At 53.5% G+C, this 22,721-nt stretch overlaps 1 protein-coding gene across 3 annotated transcripts in view; it reads left to right on the plus strand.

Moving 5' to 3' along the window:
• ARSG (arylsulfatase G) overlaps nt 1-22,721 on the plus strand; it is a 56,081-nt gene that overhangs the window by 4,367 nt on the left and 28,993 nt on the right. For all 3 annotated transcript variants that reach the window (XR_005721712.1, XM_040244400.1, XM_040244401.1), the window contains exons 2-5: nt 16,180-16,367; nt 19,242-19,289; nt 20,308-20,419; nt 21,805-21,942. Coding sequence is in view for 2 of the 3 variants with exons in the window: in XM_040244400.1 (XP_040100334.1) it covers nt 16,180-16,367; nt 19,242-19,289; nt 20,308-20,419; nt 21,805-21,942 (486 nt within the window). In the remaining variant the exon portion in view is untranslated. The remainder of the gene's footprint in view (nt 1-16,179; nt 16,368-19,241; nt 19,290-20,307; nt 20,420-21,804; nt 21,943-22,721) is intronic.

The raw sequence follows: 22,721 nt of genomic DNA on the forward strand, positions 1-22,721 counted from the left end.
AAATCCCTGTGATGTCTTACTTGATTGAGAGCGGCCCTCAACCCAGCCACTGGTGTCCTTACAGGAAGAGGAGAGGATGCAGAGGAGAAGGTGAAGTGAAGATGGAGGCAGAGGCTGGAGTGAGGTACCCACAAGGGTTGCCAGGCAACCATCAGAAACCAGGGGGGAGGCCTGGGATGGGCTCTCCTGATGAACCTGCAGAAGGACTCGACCCTGCGCCATCTTGATTTCAGGCTTCTTGCCTCCCAAACTGTGAATCAGTTTCTGTAATTGCAGGCCCCGCGGTTTGTGGTCTGTTACGGCAGCCGCAGGAGGCTATGCAGAGCCCTTCTAGCTCCTTCAGGAGGAGAAATGCCTCGTCTGTCCTCCTCGCCTGTACAGCTGCACCGTGCCTGGCACCTAGGAGACAGTTCATAAATACCTGTTCGTCAATAATTGGGCTTTAGGAGTTCCAGGTGCTTTGAAATGTCACCCCAGATTTCTCATGTCAGATTTTTTCTCTTTCTCCCCGGGGAGAGAGTTAATCCCTAGCATTGGCCTCAGCGGGAACTGGGTTGCCTAATGCTCAGGGACTTCTGCTTTCCACATCGAGTGGGTTTGTGGGGAAGTATGTGGCCCCTTATTTAAACCGAGATTTGTGAGGCCCCGGGCTCTCCTCGCGAGCCGTCCCCACCTGCGTGCTCAGCCCCAGCGGAAAGGGCCTCTCCGGGACCAAAGGCACACTCACCTGGGGGGCTCCCCTCCCTCCCTCCTGGCTGTCGCAGCCTTGTGAGAGGGCCCTCGGGCCTGTGTCGACAGCTTTTCACTCTGCACTTTGTTGACAGGAAAGTGCGCTTCCTGTGAGGCCAGGGTTGATTCACTGCAGGCTTTTCCCTGCCTGCCTGCTCGCCGCTGGTGGGGAAGCGTGACTCTCAGAAAGAACACTTATTGCCAAACAGGGGCCAAGGGGGACTTGAGAAACTCTCTCTCCTGTCATCTCCCTTTCTTTCATATGCTCGTTTCTTAGGATTGTGGCAACCACTTACTGCAGATGAGCTGGCTTCCGTGAGAAAGAATGAAATATCGGGGTTTCCTGGCGGGTCATTGGTTAAGACCCCTCACTCCCACTGCGCGGGGCGAGAGTTTGATTCCCGGTCATGGAACCAAGATCCCACAGGCTGAGGGGCATGGCCAAAAGTAAATGAATGCATGAAAGAGTGAGCTAATGCCATTTGCAGCAACGAGGATGGACTCAGACATGCTCATAGCAAGTGAAGCGAGGCAGAGAAAGACAGATACCATGTGATATCACTTACGTGTGGAATCTGAAAAAACTGAGACCCATGAGCTTGTTTACAAAACAGATTCACAGATGTAGAAAACAAACTTAGGGTCGCCAAAGGGGAAAGGTGAGGAGGGGTGAGTCAGGAGTTTGGGATTAACAGGTACGCAACAGTGTATATAAAACAGGTAAATGAGAAGACCTGCCTGCAGCACAGAGGAATATATTCAGCATCTTGTAATAACCTATCATGGGGAAGAGTCTGAAAAAGAGTATCGAAAAGGAAGGGAAGAAACGGGGGTTTGGGCATGCAAGCTAGGATATGTAGAATGGTGAACAGCAGCGCCCTGCTGGGGAACACACGGAGCCACCTTCAGTATCCTGGGGCAGAGCGCAGGGGGAAAGGACGCGAGACAGAATGAGTGTGTGTAACCGAGTCGCTCTGCTGAGAGCAGAAATTAGCAGAACACTGTAGCTCAACCACACTCCAGTAAAATTTACCAAAGAAGAATAGGTATATAACGGTGGCGCAGCTGGTAGAGAATCCACCTGCGGGAGACCTGGGTTCAGTCCCTGGATGGGAAGATCCGCTGGAGAAGGGCATGGCTGCCCACTCCAGCATTCTTGCCTGGAGAGTCCCCATGGACAGAGGAGCCTGGCGGGCTACAGTCCGTGGGGTGGCAAAGAATCAGACACGGCTGAGTGACCAAGCGCACGCACCCAGTGTGAGTATACGGACTTCCCTGGTGGCTCAGTGGCTAAGGATCGGCCTGCCTGTGCAGGAGACTCGCGTTCAGTCCCAGGATGGGACGATCCCCTGGTGACAGGAATGGCCACCCACGCCACCATTCTTGCCTGGGAAATCCATGGACAGAGGAGCCTGGCGGGCTACAGCTCATGGGGTCGCAAAGAATCAGACAGAACTTAGCGACTAAACAACAGCAACTGGAGATAGGTTAGCTGTGGGTTTTGTTCTTAGAAACAGTACACGTTTGAATTGTCCATATGAACTGGCTTCTCTGCATGTTGCGAAGTCTAAGAGAGAACTGTGGAGGAGAACAGACCCAGGAGAGTCCCCAGGGAATCTGTGTGGACCGTGCATGCCAGACCAGCGCCTGCCATAATAGTAACTAACCCGTCCTGAGTGCTTGCCAGGCGCCAGACCCCGGGCATTGCCCCGTTCAGTTCTTGCCACGACCCGAGGCTGCACTTCTTCTACAGGTGAGGGACTCAAGGTCAAATAACTGGCACAGAGTTAGTGAGTGGCGGAATCAACATCCTCCCATCGAGAGCCTTCTCGTTAAGGGCTGGGTGGGAGAGGGGAGTTTGCCAAGAGTGTCCTTCAAGGCCTGGGCCGGCTTTGCCAGGAAGAGGGAAGGCAGCTGTTGAAGGGGGTGGGGATTGGAATCTCAGTAGTTTTCCTCCGTTTGAAGCTGGCAAAGGATTTGTGTGCTGCGCAGGTGGAAGGGGCGGCTGAGGGATGTGGTTTAGTCGTCAACCATTGTTTTCTGGTTTGGTTTTCTTTTTGGCCTCACTGTGAGGCTTGTGGACTCTTAGTTCCCCAGCCAGGGATGGAACCCCTCCAGTGTGAGCCTAGAGTCCTAACCACTTGATTACCAGGGAGGGGCCCCCATTTATTTCGTTTTCAGTCTGACTATGGTCCATGCAGTTCTCCCGATTCCCTGATTAGCAGCTATTTGAATCTGACCTTCAGAACTTAGGGGCTTCCCAGGTAGCTCAGACGGTAAAGAATCTGCCTGCGAGGCAGGAGACCTAGGTTCAATCCCTGTGTTAGGATGATCCCCTGGAGAAGGGAATGGATACCCACTCCAGCTTCTTCCCTGGAGAATTCCATGGACAGAGGAGCCTGGTGAGCTGTAGTCCATGGGGTCGCAAAGAGTCAGACATGGCTGAGCAACTGACAGTAACATGTTCGGAACTCAGGGAAGGTCACAGGGGCTGAGTGGAGCCTATTTTCTACAAACAAGAAATGGGGGACGTGGAAAGGCTTTCATGCCTGGGAGGGCCCCCCAGGGCCCTGCGTGGTTTCGTAATTCACCTACAAGACTCTGTTATTTCTTGGTGCACAGACAGTGATCAGCTGTTTCTGTAACATATGCAAGTATCATCTTGGTGGTCGTCTGTCACCATAGAGAGGTACGACATAATTCGTGACTGTGTTATTCACACTGTACATTTCATTCCCATGACTCGTTTATTTTGAAACTGGGAATATGTCCCTGTTAATCTTCCTCACCCATTTCTCTCATTCCTTCTCCCCTTGGGCAAGACCATGTTTGTTCTCTGTTTTGTTGTCTTGGTTCTTTTGTTTTCCTGTTTTGCAATCCACATATACGTGAAATCATACAGTAGTTGCCTTTTTCTGTCTGACTTACTTCACTAAGGATAATATCCATCCATGCAGCTGTAGATGGAAACAGCTCGTTCTTTATTGTGGCTGCGTGGTGGTCCACTGCGTGTGTACACCGCGTCTTCTTTAGTCTATCAGTGGACGCTCAGGTTGCTTCCCTGGCTTGATGGCTGTAGACAGTGCCGCAGTGAGCATAGGGGTTTAGGTGATGGCACCTTGTAAGCATGCTGGCTTCTGTAGGCTCACTTGTAATCAGTTGCCTTCTCTTCTTCCCTGTTTTGCCTTCTCTGCCCTTAATTTCCTTCTGAGGCAAGTCCCTGCTGCTCTGAGAGTTCTAGGCAGTGACTTAGAATCTGAGATCAGCGGTCACCCCTGCAAGGTCAGAGGCCCCCAGGAGCTTGAGGCTGTTTCTAAAAACGGCCCTGGTGAGGAATGAATTGAGCTGTCGGTTTGAAGCAGGAGAGAAGGGGGCAGGGCACAACCTTTAGAAGAATGACGCAGCCCGAGGACAGGACACCAGCTGATGGGAACCCAATGGGCCCAAGATGGCAGGCCAGCTGGCTTCCGCTAGCTCTTGCGCCCCGGTATATACTCACTGAAACACACACACAGCTAAATGACACACCCTCAGGCGCCATGATAGTTACACAGCTAACCACAAAAGGTCAACAAGCGGGCGGTGGCCCAGTTCCTGGAAATCCCCACCCCTTCCTCAAAATAGCTGGCATGTTCCTCCCCCTGATTAGCCTGTGAAGTTACCCACCTCCATAAACACCGACAGCCCCCATCCCCTGGAACCACACTCGCCTTCTCCAGGGCCTCACTCTGTCTGTGGAGTGTGCTTCTCTCTAAATAAACCCCCTTGTTACCTATCACTTTGTCTCTCACTGAATTCTTCCTGCCATGAGACATCAAGACCCTGCGCTTCATTAGTCGTGAGACCAGGTGTGTTCAAGGCCAAGCTGGGTTTCGGCTTGTGCCCTGGCCAGTGGGTTCAAGTCTCAGTATGCGGTGCACGGCTTCAAGTTCACTCCAAAGCTGGGGTGTGACTTCTCTTTCCAGAACTGACTTTTTGCAAAAATGCACGTGCTCTGCCGCCCCTCAGGGCTTTCTCAGCCATTCTGCGGCTTTGGGGAAGTTGTAGGACCTGGACAGGTGCTGGAAACTGCAGGAGAGGGAAGTCCGATAGACGCCCGAGAGCGAGGGCAGGAGGGACTTTCTGAGGGAGAGCCAGAGAAAGACCGTCCCCTACCAGGGCATCCCCTCCCAGCCTTCTCCACTCTGCCTTATAACTCAGCAATCCAGGGGGGAGGGCCCTCCTTAGGGAGCAATCCTCTCCTCCTATGCGCTTCACCTTTAACTCTGAGCTGTTTGCTCTGGGACGTCCCGTTCTGTCTTCCCTTTGTAAATCCTCAGCATCGCGGGATGGGGGGGGGTTACCTCTTTGTCCTTGAGGCAGTGCTCCAAATGGGCATAAACATCCCGTGATGCCTACCAGTCCACGGGGACAAGGTGAAGACTGGTTTCATGCCTGTGTAGCAGACGGGGACACGCAGGGACACGCTGGTCTCGGTGACAGCCAGTCTCAGAGAAGAGGAACTGAACTGAGCACCAGCCAGCACAGTGGTTCTGCTGTTAAGTCTCCCAGCGATAGCCATTCAGCGACGAATCTCTGCTGAGGGCCCATCATGAGTCACACTGGGAGGCTCCAGCCAGCTCTGCCCTTAAGAGAGTTTTACAGTCTGGTGGAAAATCAAGACAGAAAAGGCAGCCCTGAGGATGCAGAAGGAAGAGCGGGAACTCCAGAAGCATCTCCCACCCCTGAGGCTCTTATCACCTGAGTTGGATGTAATCGGTTTGACATACTGGAGGGACAGAATTGGCGTATCACTAATACATCTCACAGGCACAAATGAGAAAGGTCGCGCTGGGCTTCTCACCTTTTGAACAGTAAGGCCCAGGGCGAGAAGCGCATGAAAGATACAGCTGTGGGACCACAGGGAAGAAAGGCCGCTTCTCCAGAGGGGAGCTGGGAGGGACTCCCTGGCGCTTACTGGTTAGGACTGTAAACATGAGTAGGAGCTAGCCAGCAAGGGGAGGAAAGACGCTGGAGGCGGCGGGAGAAGCAGGAGCAGAGACCCATCAGTGAAAGATGCCCCTTCTCTCTACAAATCTCCGTCCGGGCCCTCCCCCGCCCCGCCCCCAGCGTCACTGTCCTCGGTGCTGAGGATCCATCCAGATACGCAGCCCGCACTCTGCTGGGTCTGGCTGGCAATCTCGTGGTCGAGGACGGCTCCATAGTGAGTGTGAAGGCTGGATGGAGGACCTGTGGATTGAGCAGCTGCTGCAGGGCCTCCCCTCACATGTTTGAGGGCTCTGAGCACTGAAGTCCCCCACGACGTTCGGATGGACTATTCCAACTCACTGCATGGCACACACTGGTGGCTGGGAGGGCAGGGGGTGTGTTTCCAGGATGGCTCAGCTTGTGGTGGTGGCGGCTGGCAGAAGTGTCCATCTAGGAAGCCCCGAGATGCTTGTGTGCCCATCTTTTTTATTTTAATTTTTGATGCTTCAGTAAAGTTATTTCTATCAACTGTAGAAATGTATGTTTTGCTGTTATCCAACAACTGCAATCCCAAAGAAAGGCAATGCCAAATAATGCTCAAACTACTGGACAATTGCACTCATCCCACACGCTAATAAAGTAATGCTTAAAATTCTCCAAGCCAGGCTTCAGCAATATGTGAACCATGAACTCCCTGATGTTCAAGCTGGTTGTAGAAAAGGCAGAGGAACCAGAGATCAAATTGCCAACATCCGCTGGATCATGGAAAAAGCAAGAGAGTTCCAGAAAAACATCCATTTCTGCTTTATTGACTATGCCAAAGCCTTTGACTGTGTGGATCACAGTAAACTGTGGAAAATTCTGAAAGAGATGGGAATACCAGACCACCTAACCTGCCTCTTGAGAAACCTATATGCAGGTCAGGAAGCAACAGTTAGAACTGGACATGGAACAACAGACTGGTTCCAAATAGGAAAAGGAGTACGTCAAAGCTGTGTGTTGTCACCCTGCTTATTTAACTTATATCCAGAGTACATCATGAGAAACGCTGGGCTGGAAGAAGCACAAGCTGGAATCAAGATTGCCGGGGGAAATATCAATAACCTCAGATATGCAGATGACACCACCCTTATGGCAGAAAGTGAAGAGGAACTAAAAACCCTCTTGATGAAAGTGAAAGAGGAGTGTGAAAAAGTTGGCTTAAAGCTCAACATTCAGAAAACTAAGATCATGGTATCTGGTCCCATCACTTCATGGGAAATAGATGGGGAAACAGTGGAAACAATGGCTGACTTTATTTTTCTGGGCTCCAAAATCACTGCAGATGGTGACTGCAGCCATGAAATTAAAAGATGCTTACTCCTTGGAAGGAAAGTTATGACAGCAATCTAGACAGCATATTAAAAAGCAGAGACATTACTTTGCCAACAAAGGTCCATCTAGTCAAGGCTATGGTTTTTTCCAGTGGCCATGTATGGATGTGAGAGTTGGACTGTGAAGAAATCTGAGTGCCGAAGAATTGGTGCTTTTGAACTGTGGTGTTGGAGAAGACTCTTGAGAGTCCCTTGGACTGCAAGGAGATCCAGCCAATCCATCCTAAAGGAGATCAGTCCTGAGTGTTCATTGGAAGAACTGATGTTGAAGCTGAAACTCCAAAACTTTGGCCCCCTGATGCAAAGTGCTGACTCATTTGAAAAAACCCTGGTGCTGGGAAAGGTTGAGGGCAGGAGGAGAAGGGGACGACAGAAGATGAGATGGTTGGATGGCATCACTGACTCAATGGACATGGGTTTCGATAAACTCCGGGAGTTGGTGATGGACAGGGAGGCCTGGTGTGCTGCGGTTCACCGGGTCGCAAAGAGTCAGACACGACTGAGCGACTGAACTGACTGAACAACTGCAAAGCATACATCTTTCTCAAACTCACGTGGGACAGTTGCCAAGATGGGCCACATTCAGGCCGTAAGTTGTGTGCCCGTCTTGTCGTCGAGTACCTGGTGGGTGAGTGTGGAAGGGAAGTGGGAGACTTGCCAAGGATCATACCAAGCTCAGCTGCCAGGGACTTTATTTTTTTGGAAAAGAATAAGAGTAGGAGTGATGGATGGGTGGATGAGTGAATGGATGGATAAGTGGACGGATGGAGGGGTGGATGGATGGAGGGGTGGATGGATGGATGGAGGGGTGGATGGATGGATGGAGGGGTGGATGAATGGATGGATGCATGAATGGATGGAGGGGTGGATGGATGGAAGGGTGGATGAGTCAGCAAAACACACCAAGTGGGCTATTTGCTGCCACATTTCCTTTTATTTATTTATTTATTTTTGACTGCACGCCTTGTGGGATCTTAGTTCTCCAACCAGGGATCGAACCCGTGCCCCTGAATTAGAAGCACAAAGCCCAACCTCTGGACCACCAAGGAAGTCCCTGCTTATAGTTCAAAGGGCCTGCCTATGGTTGCTCAGGGGTCCCACTGAGCATCCTTCTCAGTGAACAGCAGCAATGTGGCGGCTGAGCTGACCCAGTCCCTGGAAGTCCTGCTCCTGCCTTTTCCCAGGTTCCCCGCCCACCTCTGTCCCTCTGCACGCAGAGGCCGCTCACCCGCAGATGGTCGTTAAAGCCAGTTTCCACCTCCACACCTTTAAATTATGAATGGAGCCCAGAGAGCTTTTATTCCAGTCACACAGCCATTTAGAGAGTTGAAAGAGCAGGGCTCGTCCTCTATTTAAAATTCCTTATAAATGAAGGCTGGACATGGTTCACTTCGAGATGTTATATCTCTCTGGGGCTTTCGAGGCTGTTTCCTGTGCTCACGCTCCCCGATTCTAATATGAGTAATTGATGCAATGGCGAGTTGCTTTGGTTTCTGTCTGGCTGTGTCTTAATTTGCGTTGATTTTCCTGTTCATGGGCTGCTGTAACGTCTGGCTCTGTATTTCTGGCTTTGCTTTACAATGTCGATTCAGGCTTTAATTAGGACCCCTGTTGGTGAACTGGCCCAAGCCTGCCCAGAAAGATTTGGGAAAAAACAAAGGAAGCTTTCCAAAGAGCAAGACCATTTTATTGCTTATTAATGAGTCCCTGCCAAACGGAGACAGAGGCTGGGAGGGGGAAGGCGACCTGGAGGTCAGTGCGTCGGGCTGCGTGGGGTGTTGGCAGGTATTTTTTTGTGCTGGGGGAGGTGCAGCCAGGGCTTTCCAAAGACTTGGAAATAAAGGACATGAGGTTGTTGCTGAGAGTTAAGCTATGAACTTTAAGTCTCAGTGGGGAAGGAATTGAACCCTAAAACTATTCGCTTAAGCGATTATGTGGAAAATGGACTAACGTGCTTTTTCCAATCAAGTGACCGGGGCCTCTCTCTCCAAGTTTTGTTCATTTTGCTGGAGCAGCACCATCACTCGAGGCACTCTGCTTGGGGCTGGAGTGACCCCTTGAAGCCCCGTCCTCATAGAACCTGCAGGCCGGGGAGGAACTCAGAGTTCCTTTTTAAAAAATGAATATTCACTTATTTATTTATTTGGCTGCTCTGGGTCTTAGTTGCAGCATGCAACCAAGATGTTCTCGCTGTGGCATGTGGGATCTAGTGAACCCTTGTGGGAGCTTCCCTGGTGGCTCAGTGGTAAAGAACCCGCCTGCCAGTGCAGGGGACACAGGTTCGATCCCTGGGTCAGGAAGATCCCCTGGAGGAGGAAATGGCAACCCACTCCAGTGTTCTTTCCTGGAGAATCCCTGGACAGAAGAGCCTGGCGGGCTACAGTCCATGGGGTCCCAAAGAGTCAGACAGGACTGAGTGCTCAGAGCCTTGACCCCTGGACCACCAGGGAAGTCCTGCAGAGTGACATCCTTCCACAGGAATGTGCCGTAGCGTTTCCAAGAGGATGGCATGAGCGTATTCAAGGAGAGACCACTCTCAGCATAGTTGGTAGGTAAACCCAGGCAAGCAGAGTGGCGTCCACCTGGGACAAGTGTTATGGGCGCTGCCTGGGAAACAAATGCAACCAAATGGATGGCTTAAACAACAGACATTTATTTCTCACAGTTCCAGAAGCCGGGATGTCCAAGACCCAGGTGCCAGCTGGGTCAGGCTCTGGTGAGAGCCCTCTTCCGGGCTCTCCTTCTCACTGTGTCTTCACTTGGAGCAGAGGAAAAGCTCTGTCTTTTCTGGTGCACTTAGTTGCTCAGTCACATCCGACTCTTTGCGACCCCGTGGACTGTAGCCCACCAGGCTCCTCTGTCCACGGGATTCTCCAGGCAAGAATACTGGAGTGAGTTGCCTTTTCCTTCTCCAGGGGATCTTCCCAACCCAGGATCGAACCTGGGTCTCCCTTATTGCAGGCAGATTCTTTACCAGCTGAGCCACAAGGGAAGCCCCCTCATGACCTCATCTAAAGGGAATCACCTCTACAAGGCCCCACCTCCAGATACAACGACTCTGGGGAAGGGCTTCCACATACCTGTTTTTGGAGGACACAAACACTGGGTGCAAACCCCTGGCAAGAAGATATGGTGGTCACTGCTGCCTTGGGGCACCCCAGACCCCCTGGCCAAGGTCAGCTCACAGTGGGGAAAAGTCCCCTAAGTTTTGCAACTGTTTCCTGTTTAGTTGCTCAGTTGTGTCCGACTCTGTGACCCCATGGACTGTAGCCCGCCAGGCTCTGTCCGTGGGGATTCTCCAGGCAAGGATACTGGGGCGGGCTGCCATTTCCTTCTCCAGGGGATCTTCCTGACGCAGGGATTGAACCCAGGTCTCCTGCATTGGCAGGCGGGTTCTTTACCACTGAGCCGCCTGGGTAGCCTAGGTTTAGCTGCCAAGGACCCTTGCTGTGGCCCACATGAACTCTCTGTGCTCGTTAGCTCCTCACCCCTCAAGGAAACTCTGGACTCCGGTTTCCCGTGTTCAGGGAAAAGACACACCGGCCCGGCTGACATTAGTTCCTCTGTCTGCCCTTGGACGTCGGCTGGGAAATGGGCATCCGGGGGTCGCTCACGCGGGGTGTGTGTCTGTGAGTCGGGCCGGCAGGGTGGGCAGCAGCGGGCATGAGTCCCAGAACAGTGCCTGATGTCTGGGTGATTTTAGGGTCGCCCCTTCTGTGGACCAGCCCAGCTGCTGGGCTCCTTCCCGGTGGGAAGGGACATGGGAAGAATGTGGAATTTGGGGTGTGGACAGGCCTGGGTGCAAATTCTAGCTCTATCCTTTCCCAAGTGTAGGGATCTCTAGTCTTTATTAAAAAATTTTTTTTTAATTTATTCATTTTTAATTGGAGGATAATTGCTTTACAACATTGTGTCGGTTTCTGCCGAACATCAACATGAATCAGCCATCGGTTATATATGCCCCCTCCCTCCGGAGCCTCCCTCCTACGTCCAACCCTGTTTATTTTTTTTTTTCTTTTTAATGCTTATTTTTATTTATGTGTTTATTTGACTGTGCCAGGTCTTGGTTGCGTTGCGGGATCTTGGTTCCCTGCCCGCGGATGGAACCCATGCTCCCTGCACTCAGAGTGCAGAGTCTTAGCCACTGGACCACCAGGGAGTTCTGAGTCTACAGTCTTTGATATGAAACAGGGATTAGACAGAGCAAGACGCATCTGTGTCCATACCAGCTGCATAGTCTTGGGAAAGTTACTTACACTCTCTGCTTTACCCTCCTTATCTGTAAAATGGAATTCTGATGGTTTGAAATGATATATGTGATATGATTCGGGTAGTAGCCACTTGATAAATGGTAGCTATGTGTTTTATTTTTTTTGGCGTGTGGGATCTTACTTCCCCGACCAGGGACTGAACGCGAGCCCCCTGCATGGAAGCTTGGAGTCTTCACCACTCACTGGGCCACCAGGGAACTCCCAATGGAGGCTCTTTCTAGTATCATAAGACAAGCACACATCAAGTCAGTGGATTATTATTTTTCTTAATTGGGCTTCCCTGGTGGCTCAGATGATAAAGAATCTTCCTGCAATGCAGGAGACCTGGGCTTGATTCCTGGGCGGGGAAGACCCCCTGGAGAAGGGAATGCCTGGCTACCCACTCCACTATTCTTGCCTGGAAAATTCCATGAGAGGGGCCTGGTGGGTTATGGTCCATGCGGTTGCACAGAGTTGAATGCGACTGAGAGATGAGTACTGGTTGAAGAGCTGGACACGGCTTAGCACACACACACGTGGAGTCTGAAATATGGCACAAATGGCCCCATCTGAAAAAACAGCAACAGACTCAGACGTAGAGAACAGGCTGGATATTTACACTCTGGTCTCAGCTTCTATGTCACATTTTTGAGGAGCGCTTGCTGGAATTACCCACCCCCGAGCTGGAACCATGTGCAGCCCGGGGCAGTGACCAACCTTCTGCTGTTACACGCTGTTCTGCAGGCCCCTGTCCTGGTTCATCACCGTGTGACAGCGGGACTCTCGCAGCCCCAGCACAGAAGGGGTGCCGCTGCGGCTTGTGAACCCAACTCTGGAGAGGCCTCGTCTTTGGTTTAGCCTTCTGGGCCATTTAAGCCAATATTTCAGGCTCCAGGTTACAGTGGGTGGTGAGCCCCTTGCCCTTCTGGGATTATATCACTGTAGCTTGAGACTCAGGGGGAAGAAAGAGCTATTCCTCTCTCTCTGGGTCGGAAAATTTCAGGTTTGGAGGGCTTCCCTGGTGGCTCAGTGGTAAAGAATCCACCTGCCAATTCAAGAGACATGGGTTTGACCCCTGGTCCAGGAAGATCCCACATGCTGCAGAGCAACTCAGCCCGTGTGCCCCAACTACAGAACATGAGCTCTCCAGCCCGGGAGCAAGATTTCTGAAGCCCGCGCGGCCTAGACCTGCGGGCGGGTGGCTACGCGCTGAGAGAAGCTGGTGCCTGGGAGTCTGTGCTCCACAACAAGAGAAGCTACCCCCATGAGGAGCCCTCCCACCCAAGCGAGAGAAAACGCTGGTCCTGCAATGAAGACCCAGCAGTGCAAAGCCAATAAATGAAAAATATATAAAGAGAATACTATATCTGAACAAAATATATTAAGAAAAAGAATTTGGAAAAAAAGGGAAAAGAGAAGAAGATTCCAGGTTTGGGTTCTGAATTGCCATGCTTGGGTCATGGGTCATGGGTCACGGGTCCGACCGTTAGGGAGGGGTCTGTGCTGCTCTGCTGGGCCCAGGTCTGGGTGGGTGGGCGTTGGGGCAGGGAGCAAGGTCCACAACCCCAGGGGAAAGTGCCTCGGTGCTCTCAGACCAATGTTTGCATTCAGGCGCGAGGAAGCTTCCCAAGCCCAGAAGTCAAGGTGAAGGTCCTCCTTCTGGGGAATAAGAGCCTCTGCGGTAAGGGCTTCCCTGGGGGCTCAGTGATGAAGAGTCTGCCTACCAGCTCAGGAGACGCGGGTTCGATCCCTGGATCGGGAAGATGCCCGGAGAAGGGAGTGGCAACCCACTCCAGTGTTCTTGCCTGGAGAATCCCAGGACGGGGGAGCCTGGTGTCCATGAAGTCCCAGAGAGTGGGGCACGACTGAGCGACTCTCACTGGCTTCTGTGACAGTGGTGGGCTTTGAAGGTTAGGTCGGAACCCGGAAGGGTGGGAAGAGAGTCCGGGTGTGCAGGGTGAGCTCCAGCCGAGGGAGGTGTCGGCCAGCGAGCTGCCTGCGGTGGAGGGGAGGCAAAGGCGGGGCTGGGAGGACCCGAGGACCCTGTCCTGTTGGGTGAACTTCGGGGATCTGTAGTGTGGTGTGTTCGTTGCCAGGAGCCGTGATAACCAAGCCCCGCAAACTGAGTGGCTTAAAACACCGGAAATGCCTTGTCTCGCGGTTCAGGAGGCTGGACGCTGGGGTGGAGGAGCTGGCAGGGCCTCGCCCCTCTGAAGATCTAGAGGACGCCCCTCCTCGCCTCCTCGCCTCCCCGCCTCCCGGCGGCTGCGGGTGTCGCGAGCAGGTGGTGGTCCAGCCACGACCCGCGGGCAGGTGGCGATGCTCTGAGAGAAGCTGGTGCTTGCAAACCGCTGGGAGCCCAGCGATCACGGGAGGGCAGGGAGGCAACTTCCAGCCACAAGGGACAGAGGGTCAGAAGGGAGGCGCTGGCTGGGTGTGAAGGCAGAGCCGGGGCCCCGGGCTCCCCGGGGGCAGAGGGCGGCCGCACCCAGCACACGGACCCCATGGTGCGGGAGCCCCTGCCCTCATTCCGTCGGGTGGCGGCACCGCTCGCCTGCTTGAAGAGCGTGGCCGCAGGCCCAGGTCAGTGCTTCCGGACGGCATGGCTGGGGCCTCACGGGGCACGTCTCTGCCCCTGGGGGCTGCTGTCCCTTCTTTGCCATGTGCCCCCGTGAAACGTGGTGTCCGGGAATCCCCCCATCTTCTGGAGCCGAGGCCTGGACTGTTTAGCAAGACTCACCGTGTTCATGAAAGCAGAGAGGGCAGGGACATCACCCACTCTGCACGCGCCGCGTGCTGCCCACCGAGTGCCGGGCTGGGGGCCCAAGCGGGAGGGCTGCTGTCCCGCCATCTCAGCCCGGGTGCTGACCTGCTGAGTCACAGGCCGTCCCCAAATCGGACCCCGTGATGCCCTGGCTCAGACGTTCAAGCATCTCTTGAGTGGGCAGTTCTTTTCCGCCTTGTGTTGACTGAGGCCACTCTGGGGAGATTCAGCGGCCAGATGGCTGGGCTGGGAGGTCCAGGTGGCCTCGCTCGAACGCGTGGTGTTTAGACGCCAATGACCTAAGCTTGGGTCGTGGACCACAGCAGCCATGATGGCCCGTCCATCCAGGCAGTCCTGGGGTACTTAATTTCTCACATGGCAGACAACATTTTCATCACCCGATCAGTACAGAACTTGGGTCTACGTGTGTTTCTGTTTAAAGACATCTTGTTTAATATATGCGTCAAAGTCACTCAGTTGTATCTGACTCTTTTTGACCCCATGGACTGTAGCCCACCAGGCTCCTCTGTCTATGGAATTCTCCAGGCAAGAATACTGGAATGGGTTGCCCTGCCCTTTATCAGGGGTTCTTCCCGACCCAGGGATCGAACCCAGGTCTTGTGAACTGCAGGCAGACTCTTTACTATCTGAGCCACCAGGGGCTTCCCTGGTTACTCAGATGGTGGAGAAACTGCCTGCAGTGCAGGAGACCCAGGTTCAATCCCTGGGTCGGGAAGATCCCCTGATAAAGGGCAGGGCAACCCACTCCAGTATTCTTGCCTGGAGAATTCCATGGACAGAGGAGCCTGGCTCTTTCTCCACAGAGGCTACAGTCCATGAGATTCCAAAGAGTCAGACATGACTGGGTAACTTATTTTATATATATATATATATATATATATATTTGATTCATCAACATTGAACTGAAGGTCAACAGCACCATACTTATTGTTGAATGAAGCTTGTCTGACACATGTATTTTCTCCATAAGGCCCATCACAGCCTTCTCAAGCTTAGACACACTGGCCAGATCTTGAGTATCATGCTTGGGATTGTTTTAAGCAGTAAAATAATCAACAAAAAGAAAACAGTTACAAAAACCCTGGCACTGAATTGCCTGTGACAAGGAGGACACTTGCTTGGCATGTGAGAGCCATGAGTATTGATTTTGGAGTTACAGGAACTTTGAGTAGGTGAATTCAAAATATACAATCTACAGACAAAGGGGATATACAGTCCATTCAATATGTTGGATTAAATCTATTTGAATTAGCTATGTGACCTTGGATTAATCGCTTTCTCTGTGGGCTTCAATTTCTTTTTCGGGGCGGTCACGTTGCAAGGCTTGTAAAGTCTTAGTTCCCCAACCAGGGATTGAACCCATGTTGCTTGCAATGGAAGTAAGGAATCTTAACCACTGGACCACCAGGAAAATACCAGTGGGCTTCATTTTCTGTGTTGTTGTTCAACTGCTAAGTCGTGTCCCACTCTCTGCGAACCCATGGACTGCAGCACACCAGGCTCCTCTGTCCTCTCCTGTCTCCTGGCGCTTGGTCAAGTCCACGTCCATCGAGTCGGTGAGGCCATCCAACCATCTCACCTGTTTCCCCCTTCTCCTCCTGCCCTCAATCTTTCCCAGCATGAGGGTCTTTTCCAAGGAGTCAGCTCTTCACATCAGGAGGCCAAAGGATTGGAGCTTCAGCTTCAGCATCCGTCCTTCCAATGAACACCCAGGACTGATCTCCTTTAGGATGGACTGGTTGGATCTCCTTGCAGTCCAAGGGACTCTCAAGAGTCTTCTCCAACACCACAGTTCGAAAGCATCAGTTCTTCAGAGCTCACCTTTCTTTATAGTCTAACTCTCACACCCATACATGACCACTGGAAAAACCATAGCCTTGACTAGACGGACCTTTGTTGGCAAAGTGATGTCTCTGCTTTTGAATACGCTGTGTAGGTTTGTCGTTTGCTTTACCCGCCCCACACCTGGATATCTTGGCGCTCCTCCCCAGCACCGGGGCCCTGGGAACTGAGTGGGAGGTGACTGCTGTGGCTCTCTGTGTCTGGACACCCCCATCACTCTCCTCTCCCCCAGGTTTGTGGATTTCCACGCGGCGGCCTCCACCTGCTCGCCCTCCCGGGCAGCCCTGCTCACCGGCCGGCTGGGCCTCCGCAACGGGGTCACTCACAACTTTGCAGTCACGTCCGTGGGGGGCCTTCCACTCAACGAGACCACGTTGGCCGAAGTGCTGCGGGGGGCTGGCTACGTCACGGGGATGATAGGTGATGTGACCTCCGCCGCCGGGACCCCCGTCCCCTGCGCTTGCTGTGCTGGCTGCTTCCTTCACGTCTGCAGAGCCATCTCTTCTGCTTGAGTCCGCCTGTGTGTGCATTTCTTGCTGTGGGAGCTAGAAACGCCTTCAGCTCTCAGGGTCAATAATTGACAAGACCCAGCAGTAGACTGGGGCTTCCCAGGTGCTGCTAGTGGTAAAAGCCCTCCCGCCAGTGCAGGAGACACAGGAGATTCCGGGTGATCCCTGGGTCGGGAGGAGGAAAAGGGAACCCACTCCAGTGTTCTTGCCTGGGGAATAGCATGGACAGAGGAGCCTGGTGGGCTCCAGGCCGTGGGGTGGCAAAGAGTCGGACATGAGTTAGCGGCTGAGCACAATCGTGGACTAAACCGCGTACAGAACTAGTTCCTCCCGCCCCTTTCAGCCGTGGCCAAGACAACCCAGCATCCCAGGGGAATCCTCAGCCCACCTGCACTTTTTTGTAAATTGGAGGACAATTGCTTTACAGTGCTGTGGCGGTCTCTGCCGTACATGGGCTTGAGTCAGTCACAATTACACATATACCCCCTCCCTTTGTGCCTCCCCCGGCCCCCATCCCGCCCCTCAAGGTCATCACAGCACGGAGGGTGTCTCCTGAGCTGCACAGCGGCTTCCCCCTGGCTCTCTGTTACACGCAGTCGTGTATGTGTCCATGCTGGCTTCCCAGTGGCCCTCACCTCTGGCCCCTCCTCTGTCCACCAGTCTGCTCTCCACCTCTGCGTCTCCATTTCTTCTCTGTAAATAGGAACCTCGAGCCTGTTGTACAGAGTGAAGTCAGGAAAATTAATACCGTTTGTTAACACCTGTGCTTTTTCTCCTAACTCTCCAACAGCGGGTCCTGCAGGATTCCCGCCGCCCTCCCCGCCTCCGCACAGTGATGTGGCAACGAGGGTCCCGTGAGGATGTGGTCACGGCCTGCAGGAAGCAGGCATTTCTGTGTCCGCTCGACCTCCGCTCTGGGTCAAGGAGCCTGACATGTGCTTCAGACCATCAGACTAGAGTGGGGGTCTGCATTGTCCGTGAGGATGAGCCCCAGTCCGAAGGAGGCGGGACCGTTAAGGTCCCGACCTGCTCTCCTTTTGGCCCCTTGTCTCCACGCCTGGAGGCACGGATCCCGGTGAGGGTCTCAGTGTGGGCTGAGCATCCTCGGAGACGGTCCTTGCATCCATGTGACTCCCAGCCGGGGGGAGGGCTTTGGTCCCTAGGCTCTCTGACCCTAAGAGTGGGGTAGGGGGGTGGGTTCTTCTCAAGCTGGGTTGGATCGTACCTCCCCCTCCCTCTTCAAGCCTTTCAGCCCCAGGAGGGCAACCAATTACAGATCAACTATTCATCCCTGACCATATCTTCTTCTGTTTTTTCTGGGACAAGATACCAACGCATATCTCCTTGTGGAGACTATGACTTTCCCAGAAGCACACTTACAGGGGAAATTAAAAGCCTGCTGAAGGAATATGGGGTCCACGGACACCACTCTCTCCTTGTTTATAATCTTTTTATTTTTTAAAATTTATTTGGCTGTATTGGGTCTTTGTTGCAGCATGCAAGATCCTTAGCTGTGGCATCAGACTCTTAACTGTGGCCTGTGAGGTCTTAGTTCCCTCACCAGCCATTGACCTCGAGCCCCCTGCTCGGCGTCTTAGCCACTGAACCACCAGGGAAGCCCCTGTTTGCTTCTGATCTTGGTCTGTGTTAATGGGTTTTTCCCTAGTTGTATACTTACCATTCGGTCCTGCTTTTCTGCCTTTCCTATTATTTTACATTTCCTGGGTGTGTAATTTTACATATTTATTATCATTTTAGAAAGAATTTTAAAATTGTACTGTATTTTTGTATTTCCACATCATACTGAATCTAAGTAGTCCATCTAATGCTTAATTCACTTCCCTTAACTTCAGATTGCATATTTTTCCCCCCAAACCTATAGACCAGTTGCAAGAAGGGCCTCCTCCAGCTCCCGGCCCCTGCCCCCCGCCCAATTTGTGTAAACGCAGCAGGTCTTTATTTGGGCCGCATGCATTCATCTAAAGAAGATGGGTCGGAAGCATTTCATGGAGGCCACGTGAGAGCATGTACTGAGCCAGACTCCTGCGGTTGCCTCTTCATTTCCACCCTTCATGCTGCTTCACACTCTGCCGTTTCGGTCTCCGCACCGCACCTTTGCTTCATCCCCTCCCCGCCTGGGTTCGTCAGAGCAGGGCGGGCAGGGCAGCGAGTCCCCGGCTTGCCACGCGTCCCCCGCGAGCACGCTCACAGGGCAGGGAGCCGCCGCCGTGCGGTGCGGTACGGCTGAGTTTCCCCATCTGCCGGCCGCAGGGCCGCGGCGGGGAGAGGGGGGCGGTCCCTGGCCCCTCGCTCAGCCCCTGAAGGCGGCTGCTGCCGGCCAGAGCGGGAGATGCTGACACCAGGAGCGAGCAGCATCTCTGGGGCCCCGTGGGCGGGGCGCCTGCTCGCCGGGTCCCGGGCAAGGTCCCCAGTGCCAGGCGGCAGAGCGGCCGGTGATGGGGGGGTGGGTTGCTGTGGGCTCTCCACCCTCACTGAGGGCAGAAGCTCAGCCTGCTCACTCATCTGGGCTCCTGGTAACCCGTCTTCTCCTTCCCTGGGCCATCTCCTGTGTGAGTCCTGAGTCATCCCGGCTCGCTTTCTGCCTCCCTGGGGACTCCTTCTCCGCCCCAGAGAGTCAGGCTGGGCGTTGGCACAGCATGTACAGCCTCTCTGCGAGTCCTCGGGGAAGGGCAAAGACGGTGGTCCCCCGCGTGTGCTCAGCGCCCCAGCGGGGTGGGGCCCTCGGGCACTGCTCTGAGAGCCTCTCTCTCTCGTCTTTCTGCAGGGAAGTGGCATCTTGGGCACCACGGCTCTCACCACCCTAACTTCCGTGGTAAGGATTCCCCAGGGGACTGGTTACCTGGGAAACAGGTGTCTGTGTGAAGAGACTCATCCTGGGCGGCCTCTCTCCTGAGTCAGGACATCCTCGCTCACAGGGTCGCTTGGGGGCATCTGGGGTGCCTGGGGCTGCCTCTCCTCTCACATGCCTTCCACCTGGCCCCAGTCCTGGCCCCCCTCCGTCTCCCCTCGGGTCCCCCTCATCGCGAGGCCATCAGCATTTTCCTTGACCCAGTTCTCCCGTGTCGGCGAACACCGGCCCCGTGAGGCCCCATGTGGTACGAGGTCAAATTGTCTGAGGGCTTCGCTGAAGCAGGGACTGGGGGGGTGGGTTGGTAAATTCTGTGAAAATGTCACACGGAAGCTTGTGCTGCAGAAGGGGTGGGATGAGCGGAGGGGTCTCGGAAAAAGGTCAACACAGGGCTCTCAGGTTTCACGTTGACCCTCAGGTCCTCCCGCGTCCCAGGCCCAGTCCTGCCAGCCCTCGGCATCCAGCTGAGATGCAAGCTATTTTGAGAAGCATTTTGAGCTTCCCGTCTCAACCCCAGCCCCCACCCCGGCATCCTGGGGTGCCTTCCTCCTCTGATCTCTCTTGCTGGCTTCCTGGGAAGCCAGCTCTTCAAGCTAAATCTCTATTTCTTATCTCCCTTTCAGATGGGAAGTTTCTTGAGGGCAGAATGTCTTCTTTTATCCCTCCAAGTGTCGTGCAGGTCGTAGATTTGCCCCAGATATTTCCTGCTGTGTCCAGGACAGCACTGGGCATGATAGGGGTCCAGGAATTCTCCCCGCTTCCTTCCCTTTCGGGTTAACTCTAATCACAAGATGTTTTGCAAATCTAGTCTTGCGGCCAGGAGCCAGCAACGTGTTTTCCTTGCATACTTACCGAGGGATATTCATCAAATCCTCTTTTAATTACACACTCATAACAGTGCAGAATTAAATCATGGAAAATTAAATTTCTGTCCTGGGTGTAAGAACGCAGGCCCGCAGTCTAACTGGTGCTTCTGTTCCAGGCTTTGACTACTACTTTGGGGTTCCGTACAGCCACGACATGGGCTGCACTGACACCCCTGGCTACAACCACCCCCCCTGCCCGGCGTGTCCCCGGGGCGATAGACCATCCAGGTAATTCTGGCCAAGGTGTTGGCTCTGGGCATCAGAGCAAGGGAAAGTCCCGGGGGTTTGGCCCATCCAGAGGAGACGAGAGAAGTCGAGGAGGATCGAGGAGGACCGGTAACCGCAGCAAAGAAAGGTCGCATACCTTTAGTGCAAATTTTAAATGCATTCTGTGTATGGCGGGCAAGAACACTTTCTGTGGAGATGAGGGGAGAGCACTTTTTTAGTTGGAATGTTCCAGTTTCCTTGGACTGTTGAGCTCAGTGCGGGTAGGGGGTGCTACCAGGTCTCACGCGGATGGCCTCCCTCCTCTTGTCCTGGACCACGCACCTGTCCCGCCAGGGGACAGAAGGAGAGAGATGGAGGAAAAGCCCGCAGGGTGCGCCCCACCCCCGCCCGCAACAAGCCGGCCATCCCAGCGTTGGAATGCCGCGCAGGCACTCAACAGGATGCTTTCAAAACGTTTTCAGTGAAATGGGGAAGTGCTCACAATAGACTAGTAAGTGGAAAAAGCAGGAAACAAATCATCAACACGGATCTGAACTCCGTCTGTATTTACACCTCCAATAGCCCCAAAGGAAATGCGCCAGAATGGCGATGATGGTCCATTCACTGCAGTTGTGCCATTAAGAGGTTTTCATTTTTTTCCCTCTCTCGTTGTATTTTTCCAATGTTCTGTAATGAGCACGCAATACGTTTCCTATCAGAAAAAGGCGATATACCGTAACCAGGTGATAAAGCCGGGCGCTCTGCTTGTTCAGAGCGTGCACTGCGGTTATTGGCAAGGTTTGCAGGTGTCTGAGCCGCTTGGGGCAAGTGAGTCTCAGGTGGCTTATTAATAACATGTAATAATGGCCATTTATTGAGACACTGTTACATTCTAAGCTCCCTGCGTGCTGATCTGTGGTCTGTGTGCCCATGGACCGAGGCAAGTGTTTCTCCTGATTGTCCAGGGAACGGCGCTTATCTGGTGGCCCAGGTCACAGTGGAGCAGTGACGGGGAGCTGGAGAGTCCAGCTGGGTCTCCTTGAGTTGGGAGGGTGGGGTCCATGGGAAAAGTCAAGGCTACTGATTGGCTCTGGGACTCTGCTTGAGTATCTCAGTTTGTTTAGACCTCAGTTTCTCTCCCAGCAAAATAGGAATAATAACATCCTAGCTCAAAAAAGTTGTTGGGAGCCTCATACAGCAGCCAGGCTTGCCCAAGAAGTGCACACTTCTGCTGGAAGGGAGTGGGTGCAGGCGTTATATCGGAAGTGGGAGGCCGGACAAAGCACTGGGCCAGGCTGCTCGATGTTTCACATTCATGGGCATCGCCGCATCACGGCGCTTTGTCCGACTCCATGACTACCCGGGTCGTGGGAATGAGTGCTCTGCCATCTGTGGTTTCGACACAGGAACCTTGAGCGAGACTGCTACTCTGACGTGGCCCTTCCTCTGTACGAAAACCTCAACATCGTGGAGCAGCCCGTGAACTTGAGCGCCCTTGCACAGAAGTACGCCGAGAAGGCCACCCAGTTCATCCAGCAGGCGAGGTGAGGAGCCCTGCATCCAGCCCCATGTCCCCCGTGCCCAGGTGGGCTCAGAGCCGTGGCAGAGTCCCATTGCCCAACAAAGATGCATGCGTGCCTCCTGGAAGAGATGCTCCTTGGAAAAGACCCTGATGCTCAGAAAGACTGAGGGCAGGAGGAGAAGGGGCAACAGAGGATGAGATGGTTGGATGGCATCACCGACTCAGTGGACATGAGTTTGAGCGAGCTCCAGGAGTTGGTGAAGGACAGGGGAAGCCTGGTATGCTGCAGTCCATGGGGTCACAAAGAGCTGGACACAACTGAGCAACAATAAAGCTGGAAACCAGCCTGTCCTGGGGTCTCCTGGGTCACCTGACCAGGCCTGGGCTAGCAGGGCCGCAGGTGCAGGTCCCTCCCCAGGGTCCCGCTCAGACCACGCCCTAGTCACTGTCACGGGTCCTCACTGCGGCGTGTCGCCCCTCGAGGCCAGGGCCCATTTACTGCCCTCTGTGCATTCGGAGCGTATGTTGGGCTCATTAGTTGGCAGGGCATGTTCGCTGCCGTCACAAACTTACCCCCAGCTTATTGGCCAAAACAACAGCAGTTTGTTCTCCTATAGATCTGGAGACCAGACATCTGAAATGCGTCTCATGGGGGCTCAAGTCCAGGTGTCAGTAGGACTGTTTCATTCCCAAGTCTCCAGGGAGAATCGTTTTTCTTTCTTTTATTAAAAAATATTCTTTTATTTTTTTGGCTGTGCCGGGCTTAGTTGCAGAACGTGCATTCTAGCTCCCTGACCAGGG

This window comes from Oryx dammah, unplaced genomic scaffold (assembly GCF_014754425.2).
Source record: "Oryx dammah isolate SB20612 unplaced genomic scaffold, SCBI_Odam_1.1 HiC_scaffold_8, whole genome shotgun sequence".
NCBI lineage: Eukaryota > Metazoa > Chordata > Mammalia > Artiodactyla > Bovidae > Oryx > Oryx dammah.